At 43.7% G+C, this 24,324-nt stretch overlaps 1 protein-coding gene across 1 annotated transcript; it reads right to left on the bottom strand.

Annotated features, from left to right (window-relative positions):
• Positions 1-605: 605 nt before the first annotated feature.
• Positions 606-12,988, bottom strand: LOC120049450 (F-box only protein 24-like). The gene is made up of 9 exons (XM_038995716.1): positions 12,905-12,988; positions 12,306-12,492; positions 10,622-10,893; positions 10,061-10,337; positions 8,339-8,497; positions 8,053-8,174; positions 6,658-6,789; positions 6,367-6,537; positions 606-926 (listed from the first exon to the last, which is right to left on the bottom strand). The coding sequence occupies exons 1-9, from the start codon at positions 12,986-12,988 to the stop codon at positions 606-608; spliced, it is 1,725 nt and encodes a 574-aa protein (XP_038851644.1).
• Positions 12,989-24,324: the final 11,336 nt, after the last annotated feature.

The raw sequence follows: 24,324 nt of genomic DNA, 5'->3' as shown, positions 1-24,324 counted from the left end.
TTAACCTAATTATCCTAACCTTAACCTAATTCTCCTAACCTGCCACGTCAATTATCCTAACCTTAACCTAAGTCTCCTAACCTGCCACGTTAATTACCCTAACCTTAACCTAATTCTCCTAACCTGCCACGTTAATTACCCTAACCTTAACCTAATTCTCCTAACCTGCCACGTTAATTACCCTAACCTTAACCTAATTCTCCTAACCTGCCACATTATTCTAACCTTAACCTAATTCTCCTAACATGCCACGTTAATTACACTAACCTTAACCTAATTCTCCTAACCTGCCACGTTAATTCTCCTAACCTGCCACATTAATTATCCTAACCTTAACCTAATTCTCCTAACCTGCCACGTAAATTATCCTAACCAGCTACAAAAAGTCCCTTCCAGTCGTAGCTGTACTAGCTGTAGTCAGAACCGTGATTCAGGGATACAGATTTGAGGGATTAATTCGTTTGACACAAACACTGATGCTGCTGTTTTTATTAAGCAAAATAAAACATAAAATGTGGATGGAGTCTTTGGCCACAATTGTTTCATATAGCATAAAAAAAAACATTATGTTAGGACCAAAACAGTGGCATTGTTGGTGAATGTGGTTATGACTGGCCGCTGGGCTCGTCAGACACGGGCCGGATGGCGATCAGCGCTTGGACCAGGAACTCCCTGTGGGCAGGGTTAATGGTCATGTGTCGCTGCACAGCCCAGCGGAGGATGTCCACCTTACGCCTCAGACTCTCACACTCCCTCAGCTGGGCTAGTTGCCAGATCAGCCTCTCCCTCTCATCTCTCGCCACCTCACTTTCCTCCTCCTTTACAGGAGGGGGGCAGCGGAACAGGGGGGGCTCGGCGATGTCATGGCAACAGAGCAGGAAGAGGCAGTCCTTGGAGGCGCAGAGAGAGCGGGCGGTGCGGGGCACCTGAGGGAGAGAGAAAGAGGACAGATACAGTAGTTGAGAGTAAAGATGAGAGTACAAAGATGAAAGTACCAAATAATAGGTCTTCCTCTTTGGTATTATGGCATTCACACAGTTTGTGCATGCTGCCACCTACTGTGTAGGAGTGTATGGTCGATCACGTTACATTTTGTCATAAAAAAAATATTTAAAAAAAAACGAACTCTCCACTATTTCATTTTTATTTATTTTTTAATCACCCCATTCCACTTATTTGACCCTAACTGATCTTACACCAGGCTGGGAGGACGGGAGGCTGGGAGGACGGGAGGCTGGGAGGACGGGAGGCTGGGAGGACGGGAGGCTGGGAGGACAGGCCTCTTTCGTTCAACACACCATGTAACTCTTCTGCAGTAAAACCTCGTACACCCAAGTACTTCTCTACAGCTGGCACCACAACATATAGTTTCTGTACTTCTCTACAGCTGGCACCACAACATATAGTTTCTGTACTTCTCTACAGCTGGCACCACAACATATAGTTTCTGTACTTCTCTACAGCTGGCACCACAACATATAGTTTCTGTACTTCTCTACAGCTGGCACCACAACATATAGTTTCTGTACTTCTCTGCAGCTGGCACCACAACATATAGTTTCTGTACTTCTCTACAGCTGGCACCACAACATATAGTTTCTGTACTTCTCTACAGCTGGCACCACAACATATAGTTTCTGTACTTCTCTACAGCTGGCACCACAACATATAGTTTCTGTACTTCTCTACAGCTGGCACCACAACATATAGTTTCTGTACTTCTCTACAGCTGGCACCACAACATATAGTTTCTGTACTTCTCTACAGCTGGCACCACAACATATAGTTTCTGTACTTCTCTACAGCTGGCACCACAACATATAGTTTCTGTACTTCTCTACAGCTGGCACCACAACATATAGTTTCTGTACTTCTCTACAGCTGGCACCACAACATCTAGTTTCTGTACTTCTCTACAGCTGGCACCACAACATATAGTTTCTGTACTTCTCTACAGCTGGCACCACAACATATAGTTTCTGTACTTCTCTACAGCTGGCACCACAACATATAGTTTCTGTACTTCTCTACAGCTGGCACCACAACATATAGTTTCTGTACTTCTCTACAGCTGGCACCACAACATATAGTTTCTGTACTTCTCTACAGCTGGCACCACAACATATAGTTTCTGTACTTCTCTACAGCTGGCACCACAACATATAGTTTCTGTACTTCTCTACAGCTGGCACCACAACATATAGTTTCTGTACTTCTCTACAGCTGGCACCACAACATCTAGTTTCTGTACTTCTCTACAGCTGGCACCACAACATATAGTTTCTGTACTTCTCTACAGCTGGCACCACAACATATAGTTTCTGTACTTCTCTACAGCTGGCACCACAACATATAGTTTCTGTGCTTCTCTACAGCTGGCACCACAACATATAGTTTCTGTACTTCTCTACAGCTGGCACCACAACATATAGTTTCTGTACTTCTCTACAGCTGGCACCACAACATATAGTTTCTGTACTTCTCTACAGCTGGCACCACAACATATAGTTTCTGTACTTCTCTACAGCTGGCACCACAACATATAGTTTCTGTCATTTATGTTCCATTTCTGCGGTACAGTTGATATGCTAAGAATTAAGAAGCCAACCTTGCTGAAGTACAAATTAGTATAACTCTGTATTGGTCTAGGCCAACTACTCACCCTTGACCCATCATCCTCTACTCTCTTCACTGCCTCAGCATATGTGACCTTCTGTTCTACTCTGACCCTGCCAACCTCAACCTGTCTCTCTCGCACCGGGCACTTCTGATACCCAGCAACATGGGTATCCCCACAATTGACACACACTGTTTTTTTCCACCCGATACTACACATTCCTTTGTCCCATGCCCTCCTGCACACTTCTCACATCTTGGAATCTCCCTCCTACACACTGCTGCAACATGACCATGAGCTTGGTATCTGAAACACCTCAATGGGTTCGGCACAAAAGCTCTCATGGGATAACTGATATATCCTAACATGACTTTGTCAAGTAAATACTCTGCTTCAAAACTCAAAAGGACAGACGGTGTCTTCTCAGTTTCACTATGCTCGCCAAACGGCGGGTGTCACAGACACAGGGAATCTTCAACTTTAGTTGCTCCACCTCAACACTTAACACCACACCAGTAATCACTCCTTTCAAAGGCGCCCTGCTCGGGTTTTGTCCCGAGGCCTGTGATGTGAAGCGCCCGCTCCCTCTGGGCCTAAGAAACAGCAAGTCCACTTCGAGCTACCTTCACCGATTTAAACAGTACCCACATTATTTTCTCCCCAGCCTGAGACTACATATGGGTCAGTCAAAATGTAGGGATTCACTTTCTACAAAAGTTTCACTCCCACTGGGCAAGAATCATCCTTTGCATGACCATAGGGGAGAGGCTGGGACTCTGAGGTCTTCTCCACACCTGCCACTGTGACAGGTTAAAGGAAATACTAATAGCCTGTTATACATTAAAAAGTATTAGTAAGTTCATAGTATGTGAGGATCTTAAAACATCTAAGGTTAAGAAGATCATGCATTCAGTATTAGTTGATAGATTGATAACATTTATATAATTGTGTTAAAATCCGTCAAGCATACAAAGGGTACGAATTGTGAGAGGAATGTGTAAACGTTATGTTAATTACTTTATTTTGTCGTGGGTAAAAGTGTTAATCTGTGATCTACTAAATGCTCTTAATCTATGAGCCTGAGATCGATTGCTCTGGTCTCCACTCAAGTTCACGGAGAAATCGCGGTCTTTTTCTCATTGCACTAAAAGTTTCAGTGAGTAAACAACACCTATCACTCTCGTGATTCTTTCTCCCCTTTTCAGGGGTGTAACACCACCACAGGTACAGGTACAGGGAACTCATCCTCGTTCTTAATCAGGTTAAAGTTCTGAGACAGCAGAATACGGTTTGTACTTGGTGCCATTCTTCCTCAACACACATCTTCCCTCTGCACTGGGCTCTTCTCCTTCTTCCTCGCTGTCCATGACCACGTTTATCCATTCACCACGCTCATGCAGAGCCTTCATCCGCTGTATTGTTCGCAGATCACACACTGATGGCCTTTCTCCAATACCCAATATCTGTTCCTGAGCACAATTTACTATGTCTGGCTATCTCTGGCCTCTACTTGCCCCCAATTTACCATGTCTGGCTATCTCTGGCCTCTTCATGTTCTCAATTTACCATGTCTGGTTATCTCTGGCCTTTCCATGCTCACAATTTACTAGTCTGGCTATCTCTGGCCTCTCCATGCTCGCAATTTACTAGTCTGGCTATCTCTGGCCTCTCCATGCTCACAATTTATTAGTCTGGCTATCTCTGGCCTCTCCATGCTCACAATTTACTAGTCTGGCTATCTCTGGCCTCTCCATGCTCACAATTTACTAGTCTGGCTATCTCTGGTCTCTCCTTGCTCCCAATTTACCATGTCTGGCTATCTCTGGCCTCTCCATGCTCACAATTTACTAGTCTGGCTATCTCTGGCCTCTCCATGCTCACAATTTACTAGTCTTGCTATCTCTGGCCTCTCCTTGCTCCCAATTTACCATGTCTGGCTATCTCTGGACTCACCATGCTCACAATTTACCATGTCTGGCTATCTCTGGCCTCACCATGCTCACAATTTACTAGTCTGGCTATCTCTGGCCTCACCATGCTCGCAAAATGTGAGATACTCTGCATCTAAAAGCAGTGTCCGTCCCTCTCCTCCTGTCGCAGTGCCCGATGGTCAATCCCAAACATAGGTTTATAGCTAGCTAGATACAGTTGAAGTCGGAAGTTTACATACACCTTAGCCAAATACATTTAAACTCAGTTTTTCATAATTCCTGACTTTTAATCCTAGTAAAAATTCCCTGTTTTAGGTCAGTTAGGATCACCACTTTATTTTAAGAATGTAAAAGATCAGAATAATAGTAGAGAGAAGAATTTATTTCAGCTTTTATTTCTTTCATCACATTCCCAGTGGGTCAGAAGTTTACATACACTCAATTAGTATTTGGTAGCATTGTTTAACTTGGTCAAACGTTTTGAGTAGCCTTCCACAAGCTTCCCACAATAAGTTGGGTGAATTTTGGCCCATTCCTCCTGACAGAGCTGGTGTAACTGAGTCAGGTTTGTAGGCCTCCTTGCTCGCACACACTTTTTCAGTTCTGCCCACAAATTTTCTATGGGTTTGAGGTCAGGGCTTTGTGGTGGCCACTCCAATACCTTGACTTTGTTGTCCTTAAGCCATTTTGCCACAACTTTGGAAGTATGCTTGGGGTCATTGTCCATTTGGAAGACCCATTTGCGACCAAGCTTTAACTTCCTGGCTGATGTCTTGAGATGTTGCTTCAATATATCCACATACTGTTCCTTCCTCATGATGCCATCTATTTTGTGAAGTGCACCAGTCCCTCCTGCAGCAAAGCTCCCCCACAACATGATGCTGCTACCCCCGTGCTTCACGGTTGGGATGGTGTTCTTCGGCTTGCAACAGGTACAAAAGTATAGATACTTTTGTACCGGTTTCCTCCAGCATCTTCACAAGGTCCTTTGCTGTTGTTCTGGGATTGATTTGCACTTTTTGCACCAAAGTACATTCATCTCCAGGAGACAGAACGCGTCTCCTTCCTGAGCGGTATGACGGCTGCGTGGTCCCATGGTGTTTATACTTGCGTACTATTGTTTGTACAGATGAACGTGGTACCTTCAAGCGTTTGGAAATTGCTCTCAAGGATGAACCAGACTTGTGGAGGTCTACAATTTTTCTGAGGTCTTGGCTGATTTCTTTTGATTTTCCCATGATATCAAGCAAAGAGGCACTGAGTTTGAAGGTAGGCCTTGAAATACATCCACAGGTACACCTCCAATTGACTCAAATGATGTCAATTAACCTATCAGAAGCTTCTAAAGCTATGACATAATTTTCTGGAGTTTTCCAAGCTGTTTAAAGGCACAGTCAACTTAGTGTATGTAAACTTTTGACCCACTGGAATTGTGATACAGTGAATTATAAGTACAATTTTCTGTATGTAAACAATTGTTGGAAAAATGACTTGTGTCATCCACAAAGTAGATGTCCTAACCGACTTCTAACCATAGTTTGTTAACAAGACATTTGTGGAGTGGTTGAAAAACAAGTTTTAATGACTCCAACCTAAGTGTATGTAAACTTCCGACTTCAACTGTAATTATCCAATCAAACAGCTAGATAATTAACCAATGCAACAGCTAGATAATTAACCAATCCGACAGCGAGATAATTAACCAATCCAACAGCTAGATAATTAACCAAATCAACAGCTAGATAATTAACCAATCCGACAGCTAGATAATTAACCAATCAAATGTCCAGAGTGAGATTACAAAGAGTGCAGCCTTACCTTGATGTTCAGCTTGATGAACACAGCGCTTCCCTTGGAGCAGCCGGGCAGTCGTCGGCCTCCTCCACAGCCACAGCCCTGTACTTCCTTCACTCCAGACTCCCCTTGCAGCAGGGCAAGCGAGTGGTTCAGTCCACACCACACCTCCACTGGGGTCATGGACAGCACCACCTACAACAGGGGAGAGGGGGAATTGTTATCTGATGGATTTTGATATTATGGTGTTGGAAATGTAGTTTCAACTGGAAACTGAACAGTAAGGTGTATAAGAGAGGAAGCGCAGACACACACCTCGGTGGGTTCGCCGCGGTCGATCTTATCTCCTGTGCCAAGCTGTCCGTAGCGGTTGCTGCCCTGCATGAAGACGCGGCCACAATCATCCAGCAGGCACAAGTGGCTCAGTCCCAGAGAGCACTTCACCACCTAGCAGAGGTCAAAGGTAACTCCGTTGTAGGTTTGAATCCTGCATGCATGGACCATATATACCAATAGACCATATATACTAATATACTATATATACTAATATACTATATATACTAATATACTAAATATACTAAATATACTAATAGACCATATATACTATTAGACCATATATACTATATATACTAATAGACCATATATACTAATAGACTATATATACTAATAGACTATATATACTATATATACTAATAGACCATATATACTAATAGACCATATATACTAATAGACCATATATACTAATAGACCATATATACTAATAGACCATATATACTAATAGACCATATATACTAATAGACCATATATACTAATAGACCATATATACTAATAGACCATATATACTAATAGACTATATATACTAATAGACCATATATACTAATATACTATATATACTAAATATACTAATAGACCATATATACTAATAGACCATATATACTAATAGACCATATATACTAATAGACCATATATACTAATAGACTATATATACTAATAGACCATATATACTAATAGACCATATATACTAATAGACCATATATACTAATAGACCATATATACTAATAGACTATATATACTAATAGACTATATATACTAATAGACTATATATACTAATAGACCATATATACTAATATACCATATATACTAATAGACCATATATACTAATAGACTATATATACTAATAGACCATATATACTAATAGACCATATATACTAATAGACTATATATACTAATATACCATATATACTAATATACTATATATACTAATATACTATATATACTATATATACTAATATACCATATAACCTAATAGACCATATATACTAATAGACTATATATACTAATATACCATATATACTAATATACTATATATACTAATATACTATATATACTATATATACTAATATACCATATAACCTAATAGACCATATATACTAATATGCTATATATACTACACAAAGGTTATATCTAGAACCTAAAAAGGTTATTTTGCTGTCCCCATAGGATAACAAAAGGGTTCTACATGGAACCCAAAATACTTCTACATGGAACCCAAAAGGGTTCTACCTGGAACCCAAAAGACTTCTACATGGAACCCAAAAGGGTTCTACCTGGAATATCCTATGGCGACAGCTGAAGAACCCCTTTAGAACCATTTTCTCTAAGAGTGTACCTGTGGACAAAAGTGTGTTTGGTGGAAATGTGTCTCAGTACCTTGTAGGGCAGGGAGAGCGGCAGAGGGGTGTGGATGTCATGGGGGTCGTAATCCTGCTGGGTCCCAATGAACTGACGATACACACCAACGGAGTGCACCTCCAAATAGACTGAACCCTCACCTGAGAGAGAGAGAGAGGGTTATGACACATTTTTATACTAGCATGGATGGAAAACCGCAATGTAAGAAGCATTGTTGACTGCAGAAACTGTCATATACTGAACTCAACCTTCTTTTTAAAGGAGTTTTCACCCAAAATAAAGCTAACTGTGCTGTGATATTTACCTGTGAGGTAGAGGACACTGCTGTAGCTGGAATGGACCTGAGCGATGGGCAGGTGAGGCAGAGAGATGCTGATCTCCTTCAGAGCCAGCTGCACGGTGTAGGAACGAGGCGTGTTCAACTGGGTCTCATTCACAGACAGAGAATAGACCTTCCCAGTATCTGAGGGTGGAAAAGGAGAGATACAATTCAGAGAAATACAAGTTGTTTATTTACTGGCTTCATTTATGTGTCAGGGACCTTGTAAAACTATTTACAGTGCATACGGAAAGTATTCAGACCCCTTGACTTTTTCTACATTTTGTTACGTTACAGCGTTGTTCTAAAATTAAATTGATTACATAGGGGGGACTGGGAGACTAGTCAGGTTTAAAGAGGGGGGACTGGGAGACTAGTCAGGTTTAAAGAGGGGGGACTGGGAGACTAGTCAGGTTTAAAGAGGGGGGACTGGGAGACTAGTCGGGTTTAAAGAGGGGGGACTGGGAGAATAGTCAGGTTTAAATATGGGGGACTGGGAGACTAGTCAGGTTTAAATAGGGGGGACTGGGAGACTAGTCAGGTTTAAAGAGGGGGGACTGGGAGACTAGTCTGGTTTAAAGAGGGGGGACTGGGAGACTAGTCAGGTTTAAAGAGGGGGGACTGGGAGACTAGTCAGGTTTAAAGAGGGGGGACTGGGAGACTAGTCAGGTTTAAAGAGGGGGGACTGGGAGACTAGTCAGGTTTAAAGAGGGGGGACTGGGAGACTAGTCAGGTTTAAAGAGGGGGGACTGGGAGACTAGTCAGGTTTAAAGAGGGGGGACTGGGAGACTAGTCAGGTTTAAAGAGGGGGGACTGGGAGACTAGTCAGGTTTAAAGAGGGGGGACTGGGAGACTAGTCTGGATTAAATAGGGGGGACTGGGAGACTAGTCAGGTTTAAATAGGGGGGGCTGGGAGACTAGTCGGGTTTAAATAAGGGGGACTGGGAGACTAGTCAGGTTTAAAGAGGGGGGACTGGGAGACTAGTCTGGATTAAATAGGGGGGACTGGGAGACTAGTCAGGTTTAAATAGGGGGGGCTGGGAGACTAGTCGGGTTTAAATAGATCCTGGATGAAAAGCTGCTCCAGAGTGCTCAGGACCTCAGACTGGGGCGAAGGTTCACCTTCCAACAGAACAACGACCCTAAACACACAGCCAAGACAACGCAGGAGTGGCTTCGGGACAAGTCTCTGAATGTCCTTGAGTGGCCCAGCCAGAGACCAGACTTGAACCTGATCGAACATCTCTGGAGAGACCTGAAAATAGCTGTGCAGCAACGCTGCCAATCCAACCTGACAGAGCTTGAGAGGATCTGCAGAGAAGAATGGGAGAAACTCCCCAAATACAGGTGTGCCAAGCTTGTAGCGTCATACCCAAGAAGACTCAAGGTTGTAATCGCTGCCAAAGGTGCTTCAACAAAGTACTGAGTAAAGGGTCTGAATACTTATGAAAATGTGATATTTCAGCTTTTTATTTTTACACCAAAAATTGTGTAGATTGAGGGAGAAAAAACGATTTAATAAATTTTAGAATAAGGCTGTAACGTAACAAAATGTGGAAAAAGTCAAGGGGTCTGAATACTTTTCGAATGCACTATATATTTAAATAAAATGTAATTCATGATGTGCCATTCAGTGGTAAAACTCCCCCAAATCCATTTGAATTGAAAATCAACCAATCAGACCATCTGATGTTCAGAGACACTGACCAGTGAGCAGCAGCAGGACCCTGTTGACCTCGGAGCCGGTGATGCGGAGCTGTATGAAGGTCAGGGAGGGGTGAAAGGTCATCCGGAACACCCTCTGGCTGGTGTCCTGCTGGTACACTTCCACACAGTCACACCGCGGAGGGGTGAGACCCCCTCCGGCCGAGCTGGGGGCGCCGGGCCAGCTGGGGGGCACGGCTTCTGCACCACTGTTAGTACGGCTCACCAGGACGTATATGTACTGACGGAAGGAGTTGTCGCTACGAGGATCCACGGCAAACTATGAGTGGAGGAGCGAGAGGAACAGAGAGAGAGAGAGAGAGTGAGTGTGTGTGTGTGTGTGTGGGGGGGGTTATAAAGTGTTCAAGCTAAAGTTCAACTTCCTGTTGGGTGTCTCACCCAATGTGCTACCCTCCACCTTCTTTCCTCTTACTCTCTTAAATGCTAGTCCTACTATTTCAATACTAGCAATACTGGCTAGCTAAATAGCTTGAGAATTTGTCATGGCTTGTGAGAATACCTCCCTCTAACCTTTACCCCCCCCCCACCCTCCGCCCGACTCACATCTTTAGCATTTTGACACAGCACAGCGTGGCGTGCGGCCCTCCTCCAAGTCATGTGACCGCGGAGCGATGATGTCGCGGCGTTGCGCAGCAGGAAGACGGTGCCCTGGTAGTCAAACAGCAGGAGGTGGTCGCGGGTTGGCAGGGACCTTCTGTAGCCCAGTGCCAGGGGAGGAACAACGGCCAGGGACACAGAGGGACCCCCGGACCTGCACCACCTGGGAGTCCGGGACCACCCACTGCCCAAACGCTGCATCTGGAGGCCCTGGGAGTCTGTGGGGAGTAGAGAGAGGGTTATGGAATGTCTTGAGTGGGACTGATTCAATAGATCATTGTTATATTTTGTTGATTTGATCTCATGTCTCATTTTCTGTTTTCTCAGGAGACAGTGTTTTCATATGTGATGGTATCATTCGCAGCGGTCAAAGGATGATGAATACTGAACAAAAATATAAACCCAACATGCAAAGTGTTGGTCCCATGTTTCCTGAGCTGAAATAAAATATCCTAGAAATTTTCCATACGCACAAAAATGTATTTCGTTGAAATGTTGTGCACAAATTTGTTTACATCCCTGTTAATGAGCATTTCTCCTTTGTCAAGATAATCCATCCACCTGATAGGTGAAGAAGCTGATTAAACGGCATGATCATTACACAGGTGCACCTTGTGCTGGGAACAATAAACGGGCACTCTAAAAAGGGGCAGTTTTGTCACACAACACAATGCCACAGATGTCTCAAGTTGAGGGAACGTGCAATTGACATGCTCACGACAGGAATGTCCACCAGAGCTGTTGCCAGATAATTGAATGTTAATTTCTCTACCATAAGCCTCCTCCAACGTTCTTTTAGAGAATTTGGCAGTACTTCCAACCGGCCTCACAACCGCAGACCACATGTATGGTGGTGTTGTAGGCGAGCTGTTTGCTGATGTCAACGTTGTGAACAGAGTGCCCCATGGTGGCGGTGGGGTTATGGTATGGGCAGGGATAAGCTATGAACAATGAACACAATTGCATTTTATCTATGGTAATTTGAATGCACAGAGATACTGTGACGAGATCCTGAGGCCCGTTGTCGTGCCATTCATCCACCGCCATCACCTCATGTTTCAGCATGATAATGCACGGCTCCATGTCGCTAGGATCTGTACACAATTCCTGGAAGCTGAACATGTCCCAGTTCTTCCATGGCCTGCATACTCACCAGACATGTCACCCATTGAGTATGTTTGGGATGCTCTGGATCGACATGTACGACAGCGTGCTCCAGTTCCCACCAATATCCAACAACTTCACACAGCCATTGAAGAGGAGTGGGACAACATTCCACAGGCCACAATCAACAGCCTGATCAACTCTATGTGAAGGAGATGTGCCACGCTGCATGAGGCAAATGGTGGTCATACCAGATACTGACTGGTTTTCTGATCCACACCCCCACCTTTTTTATTAAGGTATCTATGACCAACAGATGCATATCTGTATTCCCAGTCATGTGAAATCCATGGATTAGGGCCTAATACATGTATTTCAATTGACTGATTTCCTTATATGAACTGTAACTCAGTACAATCTTTGAAATTGTTGCATGTTGTGTTTATATGTTATTTCAGTGTATATTTAAACAGAGCAACATCCGTTTGATTAACGCTACAGACTCAGTCCCTCCATCTATTCTTACATTTCAAGATGGCTGTCCTTCGCCAGTCGTTGGGCGGGGCAGCGGAAGGCTGCTGCGTCCCGGTTGCCTGGCGATGGCAGAGCCGTCTCCAGAGGGAGGAGCTTAGGCTCAGCTGGTGGTAGGTGCTGCAAGTGGCTCCAAAGGCGATGACGTCCCTGACTGATACTCTGGACAGAATCTCTTCCAGCTTGAGTGTGATTGGTTGGAGATTGAGATCAGTTTATGAGCAGACATACAGCAGAGACCATCATGGTCAAACCCATGTTCTAACAGTGGTTACTTTGATTGACAGTTTATGTAACACATGAAACAATGAGAAAGTTACACTTCCTGTATGTGATCAAATGTGTGCATTAGGTCTAGTTTTGCACTTGACCATTTTAAATGATACTCTACCACACAGTGTGATGTGGTTATCTCACCAGCTCAGGTGGCAAACAGCGAATAGTGGTGCAGTGTTCTACAGCATCCTCAGTTGGTGGGTTGGTCCTTCTCTTCTTTGGCTTCAAACATAGAAGCACACATTTTCACTTTTTGTTTGGGACAATATTCTATCTCTGAGCTTCACTTTCAGAAATACTGTACTTATCTCAACGTACCTTTGGTGGCGCCTCAGCTCTGTCGTATCCACACGCGAAGTTGGAACGGAGCTTTCCTGCCTCTTTATTTGGCCTCTCGTCCATTTCTTATTGAAAATGTTTGGATCTTATCTTTGAAAATATTAAGCGGTTCCTCCTTCGCATGTGTGCAAATATTTGAAGTACATTTTTCAGAATGTCTGTTCTTTTGAGCCAGTGTTCTAGAAGTCGTCATGGTGAACTTTGTTTTGGAATCATCAGCTATTGTTGCGTGATTGTAGAACTTTGGTGATGACCCATTGTGAGGTTCTTCAGTTTCCTTCCGAACCAGTGGATCCTAAACTTTGACTTAGTGTGTACCCCTAATAAGCCATATTATCTCACTACATGTCCCTTTGGCAACACATCTGCAAGCAGACCCCTTCCTGATAATCCCCAACATCTTATGGTATTCATCCATTATACATACACTAGGTTGATAGAAATGGAAATCGATTGATAGATAGTTATAAAAATAAATAAAAATCTGAACTAAACTCAGCAAAAAAAGAAATGTCCTCTCACTGTCAACTGCGTTTATTTTCAGCAAACTTAACGTGTAAATATTTGTATGAACATAACAAGATTCAACAACTGAGACATAAACTGAAAAAGTTCCACAGACATGTGACTAACAGAAATGGAATAATGTGTCCCTGAACAAAGGGGGGGATCAAAATCAAAAGTAACAGTCAGTATTTGGTGTGGCCACCAGCTGCATTAAGTACTGCAGTGCATCTCCTCCTCATGGACTGCACCAGATTTGCCAGTTCTTGCTGTGAGATGTTACCCCACTCTTCCACCAAGGCGGACATTTCTGCGGGGAATGTCCAAGCCACACCCTCCTATCCAACAGGTCCCAGACGTGCTCAATAGCATTGAGATCCGGGCTCTTCGCTGGCCATGGCAGAACACTGACATTCCTGTCTTGCCGGAAATCACACACAGAACGAGCAGCATGGCTGGTGGCATTGTCATGCTGGAGGGTCATGTCAGGATGAGCCTGCAGGAAGGGAACCACATGAGGGAAGAGGATGTCTTCCCTGTAACGCACAGCGTTGAGATTGCCTGCAATGACAACAAGCTCAGTCCGATGATGCTGTGACACACCGCTCCAGACCATGACAGACCCTCCACCTCCAAATCAATCCTGCTCCAGAGTACAGGCCTCAGTGTAACACTCATTCCTTCGGCGATAAACGCGAATCCGACCATCACCCCTGGTGAGACAAAACCGCGAGTCGTCAGTCAAGAGCACTTTTTGCCAGTCCTGTCTGGTCCAGCAACGGTGGGTTTGTGCCCATGTCCTAAGTTTTCATAACTGTGACCTTAATTGCCTACCGTCTGTAAGCTGTTAGTGTCTTAACGACCGTTCCACAGGTGCATGTTCATTAATTGTTTATGGTTCATTGAACAAGCATGGGAAACAGTGTTTAAACCATTTACAATGAAGATCTGTGAAGTTATTTGGATTTTTACGAATTATCTTTGAAAGACAGGGTCCTGAAAAAGGGACGTATCTTTTTTTGCTGAGTTTAGATACAGCAGAGGTGCAAAGCTTACAACTAATTAAAAAATGGTGAAACGTATGATCTAGTATGTGTCTCATTGTGTGTTAACTTGAAAGATCCTATCCAAGACAAATCGGCTCATTTTTACTTGAAGGTCACAGTAGGTCACAGTGTTTGGAAACTGTTCATATTGGAGGTGTGAGAACTAGGTTTCTGGTTCACTGCTGTGTTAATGTGCAACAGGCTCCAGACAGTGTGTGTGTGTGTGTGTGTGTGTGTGTGTGTGTGTGTGTGTGTGTGTGTGTGTGTGTGTGTGTGTGTGTGTGTGTGTGTGTGTGTGTGTGTGTGTGTGTGTGTGTGTGTGTGTGTGTGTGTGTGTGTGTGTGTGTGTGTGTGGTGTAAAGTACTTAAATAAAAATATGTGAAAGTACTACTTAAGTTACATTTTGAATGCTTAGCAGGACAGGAAAATGGTCGAATTCACACACTTATCAAGAGAACATCCCTGGTCATCCCTACTGCCTCTGATCTGGAGGACTCACTAAACAGAGAACATCCCTGGTCATCCCTACAGCCTCTGATCTGGTGGACTCACTAAACAGAGAACATCCCTGGTCATCCCTACTGCCTCTGATCTGGAGGACTCACTAAACAGAGAACATCCCTGGTCATCCCTACTGCCTCTGATCTGGTGGACTCATTAAACAGAGAACATCCCTGGTCATCCCTACTGCCTCTGATCTGGAGGACTCACTAAACAGAGAACATCCCTGGTCATCCCTACTGCCTCTGATCTGGTGGACTCATTAAACAGAGAACATCCCTGGTCATCCCTACTGCCTCTGATCTGGAGGACTCACTAAACAGAGAACATCCCTGGTCATCCCTACTGCCTCTGATCTGGTGGACTCACTAAACAGAGAACATCCCTGGTCATCCCTACTGCCTCTGATCTGGTGGACTCACTAAACACAAATACTTCGTATGCAAATTATGTCTGCATGTTGGAGTGTGCCCCCTGGCTATCCGTAAATAGAAAATAAAAATATAATTTGGTGCCGTCTGGTTTTTTAATATAAAGAATTTTAAATGATTTATGCTTTTGATACTAAAGTATATTTTTGCAATTACATTTACTTTTGATACTTAAGTATATTTAAAACCAAATACTTTTAGACTTTTACTCAAGTAGTATTTTACTGGTTGACTTTCACTTTTACTTGAGTCATTTTCTATTAAGCTATCTTTACTTTTACTCAAGTATGACAATTGGATACTTTGTGTATGTGCGTGTGTGCCATTCACTGTCTCGCACAACACGACACCCACAGCTGGTGGTGGGCTGGTCACTTCCAATCGCATACCTATCATTCTCAGGCATTCACTTTAGAGGGCATTCACTCTCTCTCTCTCTGCCCCTGTGTCTCTTTCTCTCTCCACCTCATTCACTCTCTCTATCCCTGTGTCTCTCTCTCTCTCCACCTCATTCACTCTATCCCTGTCTCTCTCTCTCTCTCTGCCCCTGTGTCTCTCTCTCTCTCCACCTCATTCACTCTCTCTATCCCTGTCTCTCTCTCTCTTTCTGCCCCTGTGTCTCTCTCTCTCTCCACCTCATTCACTCTCTCTATCCTGGTGTCCCTCTCTCCCTCTCTCTCTCTCCACCTCATTCACTCTATCCCTGTCTCTCTCTCTTTCCACCTCATTCACTCGCTCTATCCCTGTCTCTCTCTCTCTCTCTCTCTCTCTCTCTCTCTCTCTCTCTCTCTCTCTCTCTCTCTCTCTCTCTCCACCTCATTCACTCTCTCTATCCCTGTCTCTCTCTCTCTCTCTCTCTCTCTCTCTCTCTCTCTCTCTCTCTCCACCTCATTCATTCTCTCTATCCCTGTCTCTCTCTCTCTCTCTCGCTCCACCTCATTCACTATCTCTATCCCTGTGTCTCTCTCTCTCTCTCCACCTCATTCACTCTCTCTATCCCTGTCTCTCCCTCTCTCTCTCTCGCTCCACCTCATTCACTATCTCTATCCCTGTGTCTCTCTCTCTCTCTCTCTCCACCTCATTCACTCTCTCTATCCCGGTGTACCTCTCTCCCTCTCTCTCTCTCCACCTCATTCACTCTATCCCTGTCTCTCTCTCGCTCCACCTCATTCACTATCTCTATCCCTGTGTCTCTCTCTCTCTCTCTCCACCTCATTCACTCTCTCTATCCCTGTCTCTCGCTTTCCACCTCATTCACTCTATCCCTGTGTCTCTCTCTCTCTCTCTCTCTCCCTCATTCACTTTCTCTCTCTTCCTTATTCTCTCTCTCGCTCTCCCTCATTCATTCACTCTCTCTCACTCCCTCTTTCAGTCTCTCTCTCTCACTTCAATTTAAGGGATTTATTGGCATGGAAAACATGTTTACATTGCCAAAGCAAGTGAAGTAGATAATAAACAAAAGTGGAAAAAATTATACGAATTAACAGTAAACATTACATTCATATAAGTAACAAAAAAAAGAAAAAAAAGAAGACATTTCAAATGTCATATTATGTCTATATACAGTGTGGTAATGAAATGGAAAATAAATAAACATAAATATAGGTCGTATTTACAATGGTGTTTGTTATTCACTGGTTGCCCTTGTCTTGTGGCAACAGGTCACACATCTTGCTGCTGTGATGGCACACTGTGGTATTTCACCCAGTAGATATGTGAGTTGATCAAAATTGGATTTGTTTTTCGAATTCTTTGTGGGTCTGTGTAATCTGAGGGAAATATGTGTCTCTAATATGGTCATACATTTGGCAGAAGGTTAGGAAGTGCAGCTCAGTTTCCACCTCAGTTTGTGGGCAGTGTGCACATAGCCTGTCTTCTCTTGAGAAGCCTGTCTTCTCGTCGCCAAACCCACTGGCTCCAGGTCATCTACAAGTCTCTGCTAGGTAAAGCCCCGCCTTATCTCAGCTCACTGGTCACCATAGCAGCACCCACTCGTAGCACGCACTCCAGCAGGTATATCTCACTGGTCATCCCCAAAGCCAATTCCTCCTTTGGTCGCCTTTCCTTCCAGTTCTCTGCTGCCAATGACTGGAACGAACTGCAAAAATCACTGAAGCTGGAGACTCATATCTCCCTCACTAGCTTAAAGCACCAGCTGTCAGAGCAGCTCACAGATCACTGCACCTGTACATAGATGGGCTGTTTACAGATGGGCTATCTACCTCATCCCCATACTGTATTTATTTTATTTATCTTGCTCCTTTGCACCCCAGTATCTCTACTTGCACATTCATCTTCTGCACATCTACCATTCCAGTGTTTAATTGATATACTGTAATTACTTTGCCACCATGGCCTATTTATTATCTTACCTCCCTTAACTTACCTCATCTGCCCTCATTTGTTTTCTTTGTTCTACTGTATTATTGACTGTATGTTTTGTTTATTCCATGTGTAACTCTGTGTTGTTGTATGTGTCGAATTGCTATGCTTTATCTTGGCCAGGTCGCAGTTGCAAATGAGAACTTGTTCTCATCTAGCCTACCTGGTTAAATAAAAGGTGAAATAAAATTTAAAATTTAAAAAGAGTCAGGTCTGCTAACGGTGGCCTTTCTCAATAGCAAGGCTATTCTCACTGAGTCTGTACATAGTCAAAGATTTCCTTAAGTTTGGGTCAGTCACAGTGGTCAGGTATTCTACCACTGTGTACTCTCTGTTTAGGGCCAAATAGCAATCTAGTTTGCACAGTTTTTTTGTAAATTCTTCTCAATGTGTCAACTAATTATCTTTTTGTTTTCTCATGATTTGGTTGGGTCTAATTGTGTTGCTGTCCTGGGGCTCTGTGGGGTCTGTTTGTGAAATGAGCCACAGGACCAGCTTGCTTAGGGGACTCTTCTCCCTGTGTCTCTCTCTCTCTCCCTCCCTCTGTCCCTGTGTCTCTCTCTCGTACTCTGCACTCCTGCACTCCTCTCTCTCCCCTTGTCCCTCCTCCTGTACTCCTCTCTCCCCTTGTCCCTCCTGCACTCCTCTCTCTCCCCTTGTACCTCCTCCTGCACTCCTCTCTCTCCCCTTGTACCTCCTCCTGCACTCCTCTCTCTCTCCCCTTGTCCCTCCTCCTACACTCCTCTCTCTCCCCTTGTCCCTCCTCCTACACTCCTCTCTCTGTCTTACTGTCTCTCTCTATCTTACTGTCTCTGTCTTACTGTCTTCTCTGTCTTACTGTCTCTCTCTGTCTTACTGTCTCTCTCTGTCTTACTGTCTCTCTCTGTCTTACTGTCTCTCTCTGTCTTACTGTCTCTCTCTGTCTTACTGTCTTCTATGTCTTACTGTCTCTCTCTGTCTTACTGTCTCGCTCTGTCTTACTGTCTCTCTCTGTCTTACTGTCTCTCTCTGTCTTACTGTCTCTCTCTGTCTTACTGTCTCTCTCTGTCTTACTGTCTCTCTCTGTCTTATTGTCTCTCTCTGTCTTACTGTCTCTCTCTGTCTTACTGTCTCTGTCTTACTGTCTCTCTCTGTCTTATTGTCTCTCTCTGTCTTACTGTCTCTCTCTGTCTTACTGTATCTCTCTGTCTTACTGTCTCTCTCTGTCTTACTGTCTCTCTCTGTCTTACTGTCTCTCTCTGTCTTACTGTATCTCTCTGTCTTACTGTCTCTCTCTGTCTTATTGTCTCTCTCTGTCTTACTGTCTTCTCTGTCTTACTGTCTCTCTCTGTCTTACTGTCTCTCTCTGTCTTACTGTCTCTCTCTGTCTTACTGTCTCTCTCTGTCTTACTGTATCTCTCTGTCTTACTGTCTCTCTCTGTCTTATTGTCTCTCTCTGTCTTACTGTCTCTGTCTTACTGTCTCTCTCTGTCTTACTGTCTCTCTCTGTCTTACTGTCTCTCTCTGTCTTATTGTCTCTCTCTGTCTTACTGTCTCTGTCTTACTGTCTCTCTCTGTCTTACTGTCTCTCTCTGTCTTACTGTCTCTCTCTGTCTTACTGTCTCTCTCTGTCTTACTGTCTCTCTCTGTCTTACTGTCTCTCTCTGTCTTACTGTCTCTCTCTGTCTTACTGTCTCTCTCTGTCTTACTGTCTTCTCTGTCTTACTGTCTCTCTCTGTCTTACTGTCTCTCTCTGTCTTACTGTCTCTCTCTGTCTTACTGTCTCTCTCTGTCTTACTGTCTTCTCTGTCTTACTGTCTCTCTCTGTCTTATTGTCTCTCTCTGTCTTACTGTCTCTCTCTGTCTTACTGTCTTCTATGTCTTACTGTCTCTCTCTGTCTTACTGTCTTCTATGTCTTACTGTCTCTCTCTATCTTACTGTCTCTCTCTGTCTTACTGTCTTCTCTGTCTTACTGTCTCTCTCTGTCTTACTGTCTCTCTCTGTCTTACTGTCTCTCTCTCTGTCTTACTGTCTCTCTCTGTCTTACTGTCTCTGTCTTACTGTCTCTCTCTGTCTTACTGTCTCTCTCTGTCTTACTGTCTCTCTCTGTCTTACTGTCTCTGTCTTACTGTCTCTGTCTTACTGTCTCTCTCTGTCTTACTGTCTCTCTCTGTCTTATTGTCTCTCTCTGTCTTACTGTCTCTCTCTGTCTTATTGTCTCTCTCTGTCTTACTGTCTCTCTCTGTCTTACTGTCTCTCTCTGTCTTACTGTCTTCTCTGTCTTACTGTCTTCTCTGTCTTACTGTCTTCTCTGTCTTACTGTCTCTCTCTGTCTTACTGTCTCTCTCTGTCTTACTGTCTCTGTCTTACTGTCTCTCTCTGTCTTACTGTCTCTCTCTGTCTTACTGTCTCTCTCTGTCTTACTGTCTCTCTCTGTCTTACTGTCTTCTCTGTCTTACTGTCTCTCTCTGTCTTACTCTCTCTCTCTGTCTTACTGTCTCTCTCTGTCTTACTGTCTCTCTCTGTCTTACTGTCTCTCTCTGTCTTACTGTCTTCTCTGTCTTACTGTCTCTCTCTGTCTTATTGTCTCTCTCTGTCTTACTGTCTCTCTCTGTCTTACTGTCTTCTATGTCTTACTGTCTCTCTCTGTCTTACTGTCTTCTATGTCTTACTGTCTCTCTCTATCTTACTGTCTCTCTCTGTCTTACTGTCTTCTCTGTCTTACTGTCTCTCTCTGTCTTACTGTCTCTCTCTGTCTTACTGTCTCTCTCTCTGTCTTACTGTCTCTCTCTGTCTTACTGTCTCTGTCTTACTGTCTCTCTCTGTCTTACTGTCTCTCTCTGTCTTACTGTCTCTGTCTTACTGTCTCTGTCTTACTGTCTCTCTCTGTCTTACTGTCTCTCTCTGTCTTATTGTCTCTCTCTGTCTTACTGTCTCTCTCTGTCTTACTGTCTTCTCTGTCTTACTGTCTCTCTCTGTCTTACTGTCTCTCTCTGTCTTACTGTCTCTCTCTGTCTTACTGTCTCTCTCTGTCTTACTGTCTCTCTCTGTCTTACTGTCTCTCTCTGTCTTACTGTCTTCTATGTCTTACTGTCTCTCTCTGTCTTACTGTCTTCTCTGTCTTACTGTCTCTCTCTGTCTTACTGTCTCTCTCTGTCTTACTGTCTCTCTCTGTCTTACTGTCTCTCTCTGTCTTACTGTCTCTCTCTGTCTTACTGTCTTCTATGTCTTACTGTCTCTCTCTGTCTTACTGTCTCTCTCTGTCTTACTGTCTTCTCTGTCTTACTGTCTTCTCTGTCTTACTGTCTCTCTCTGTCTTACTGTCTCTCTCTATGTCTTACTGTCTCTCTCTGTCTTACTGTCTCTCTCTGTCTTACTGTCTCTCTCTGTCTTATTGTCTCTCTCTGTCTTACTGTCTTCTCTGTCTTACTGTCTCTCTCTGTCTTACTGTCTCTCTCTGTCTTACTGTCTCTCTCTGTCTTACTGTATCTCTCTGTCTTACTGTCTCTCTCTGTCTTATTGTCTCTCTCTGTCTTATTGTCTCTCTCTGTCTTACTGTCTCTGTCTTACTGTCTCTCTCTGTCTTACTGTCTCTCTCTATGTCTTACTGTCTCTCTCTGTCTTACTGTCTCTCTCTGTCTTACTGTCTCTCTCTGTCTTACTGTCTCTCTCTGTCTTACTGTCTCTCTCTGTCTTACTGTCTTCTATGTCTTACTGTCTCTATCTTACTGTCTCTGTCTTACTGTCTCTCTCTGTCTTACTGTCTCTCTCTGTCTTACTGTCTCTGTCTTACTGTCTCTCTCTGTCTTACTGTCTCTCTGTCTTACTGTCTCTCTCTGTCTTATTGTCTCTCTCTGTCTTACTGTCTCTCTCTGTCTTACTGTCTCTCTCTGTCTTACTGTCTCTCTCTGTCTTACTGTCTCTCTCTGTCTTACTGTCTCTCTCTGTCTTACTGTCTCTCTCTCTCTTACTGTCTCTCTATGTCTTACTGTCTCTCTCTGTCTTACTGTCTCTCTCTGTCCATTAATCTGTTAATCTCTCCCATAGGGCGTTTTACAGTCGGCCCAGCATCGTCCGGGTTAGGGGGGAGAGTCAGGCCGGGGTAGGCCATCATCGTAAAATAAAAATGTGTTCTTAACTGACTTGCTTAGTTAAATAAAAGTTAAATAAAAAAATATTTAAAAAAATTCTGTCATTCACCTCTTCTCTCTTTCTCCTCCTACCATTCCAATGATTAAATGCTATGACCGTTGGCCTTCTTTCATGCCCCCACCCCACCTCAATTTTAGAGGGCTGAAATGCAACACATTGTTGGCCTTGTGAAAGTTACCATGAGCTGCCATGTAAAGTTACCATGAGCTGCCATGTAAAAGTTGCCATGTAAAGTTAACCTGAGTTGCCATGTAAAGTTATAATGAGCTGCCATGTAAAGTTGCCACGTCATACAATAAGAAATATTGAAGGCATGCAACATAAATGCACGCATGCACACACACACAAACACACACACACACACAAACACACACACACACACACACACAAATACACTCACACACCCTGAGCTGGGCTCAGACACTCACACGGAACAGACAATTGGTCCAAAACAAAGGAGATGGTGCCACAAAGCTCAGTCAGAGCCACTAATGAGCATGATGAATGTGCATGATCCTCATTGACCCACATGCTTTAGGAGTGATGTCATGGCCTCCGAGACAGTGACCAATCAAAGTCAGAATGGTGGTGACTGACAAAGCTCTGTCACTATCTGGAATGTAAGAGTTTGAAGTTGGCCTTGTTTTGTCCTGAGCCAATGACCTGATATTCACTCTGTCAGAGTGACCATTGGGTTGTTGGTCACCTCCCTGACCAAGGCCTTTCTCCCTCGATTGCCCAGTTAGGCTGGGCGGCTAGCTCTAGAAAGTCTTGTTGGTTCCAAACTTCTTCCATTTAAGAATGTGTTCTGGGGACCTTCAATGCTGCAGACATTTCTTTGCACCCTTCCTCAGATTTGGGCCTTGACAAAATCCTGTCTCAGAGCTCTAAGCACAATTCCTTCGAACTCATGGCTTAGTTTTTACTCTGACATGCACTGTCAACTATGGGACCTTATATATACAAGTGTGTGCCTTTCCAAATCATGTCCAATCAAATGAATTTACCACAGGTGGACTCCAAACAAGTTGTAGAAACATCTCAAGGATGATCAATGGAAACATGATGCAACTGAGCTCAATTTCAAGTCTCATAGCAAAGGGTCTGAATACTTATGTAAATAAGATATTTCTGTTTTTATTTTTAATTAACGTGCAGAAAAATCCAAAAACCTGTTTTCACTTTATCATTATGGGGTATTGTGTGTAGATTGATGAGGAATTTGTTTTATTTAATCAATTTTAGAATAAGGCTGTAACGTAAGAAAATGTGGAAAAGGTCAATGGGTCTGAATTCTTTCAGAAGGCCCTGTATAACCCTGCCTCTGGGGTTTATGACCTCTAAGCGGCGAGCATCTGGTCCAGGTACATAATGTCCTTTTAACCCTTTTCTACCAACAAATCATGTCACTAGTTCATTTCAGCTGCCATTTTGTAACTAACTGCATTATGGTGACTCAGGCTTTATGACTCCCAAAAACCTGTGTCCAGTCCAGATACAAAACGTGTAATTTTAACCCTTTTACTAAAAATCATGTTACCTCAATAGCCAGTATCCATTTGACAACATCATCTGACCTGATAGCCAGTCAATCGGATGGGGCCACAGTGTCTCCTGACCCCTCCTGTCTCAGCCTCCAGTATTTATGCTGCAGTAGTTTATGTGTCGGGGGGCTAGGGTCAGTCTGTTAAATCTGGAGTATTTCTCCTGTCTTATCCGGTGTCCTGTGTGAATTTAAGTATGCTCTCTCTAATTCTCTCTTTCTCACTTTCTCTCTCTCTCGGGGGACCTGAGCCCTAGGACCATGCCTCAGGACTACCTGGCATGATGACTCCTTGTTGTCCCCAGTCCACCTGGCCGTGCTGCTGGTCCAGTTTCAACTGTTCTGCCTGCGGCTATGGAACCCTGACCTGTACACTGGACGTGCTACCTGTCCCAGACCTGCTGTTTTCAACTCTCTAGAGACAGCAGGAGCGGTAGAGATACTCTCAATGATTGGCTATGAAAAGCCAACTGACATTTACTCCTGAGGTGCTGACTTGTTGCACCCTCGACAACTACTGTGATTATTATTATTTGACCATGCTGGTCATTTATGAACATTTGAACATCTTGGCCATGTTCTGTTATAATCTCCACCCGGCACAGCAAGAAGAGGACTGGCCACCCCTCATAGCCTGGTTCCTCTCTAGGTTTCTTCCTAGGTTTTGGCCTTTCTAGGGAGTTTTTCCTAGCCACCGTGCTTCTACACCTGCATTGCTTGCTGTTTGGGTTTTTAGGCTGGGTTTCTGTACAGCACTTTGATATATCAGATGATGTAAGAAGGGCTATATAAATACATTTGATTTGATTTTGATTTGATCACAAAAACCAGTGCATCTAACATAGCAGGGATGAGAGGA

Source organism: Salvelinus namaycush, chromosome 6 (assembly GCF_016432855.1).
Source record: "Salvelinus namaycush isolate Seneca chromosome 6, SaNama_1.0, whole genome shotgun sequence".
Lineage (NCBI taxonomy): Eukaryota > Metazoa > Chordata > Actinopteri > Salmoniformes > Salmonidae > Salvelinus > Salvelinus namaycush.
The sequence above is the reverse complement of the archived record's forward strand: the minus strand, read 5'-3'. Positions and strand labels throughout refer to the sequence as shown.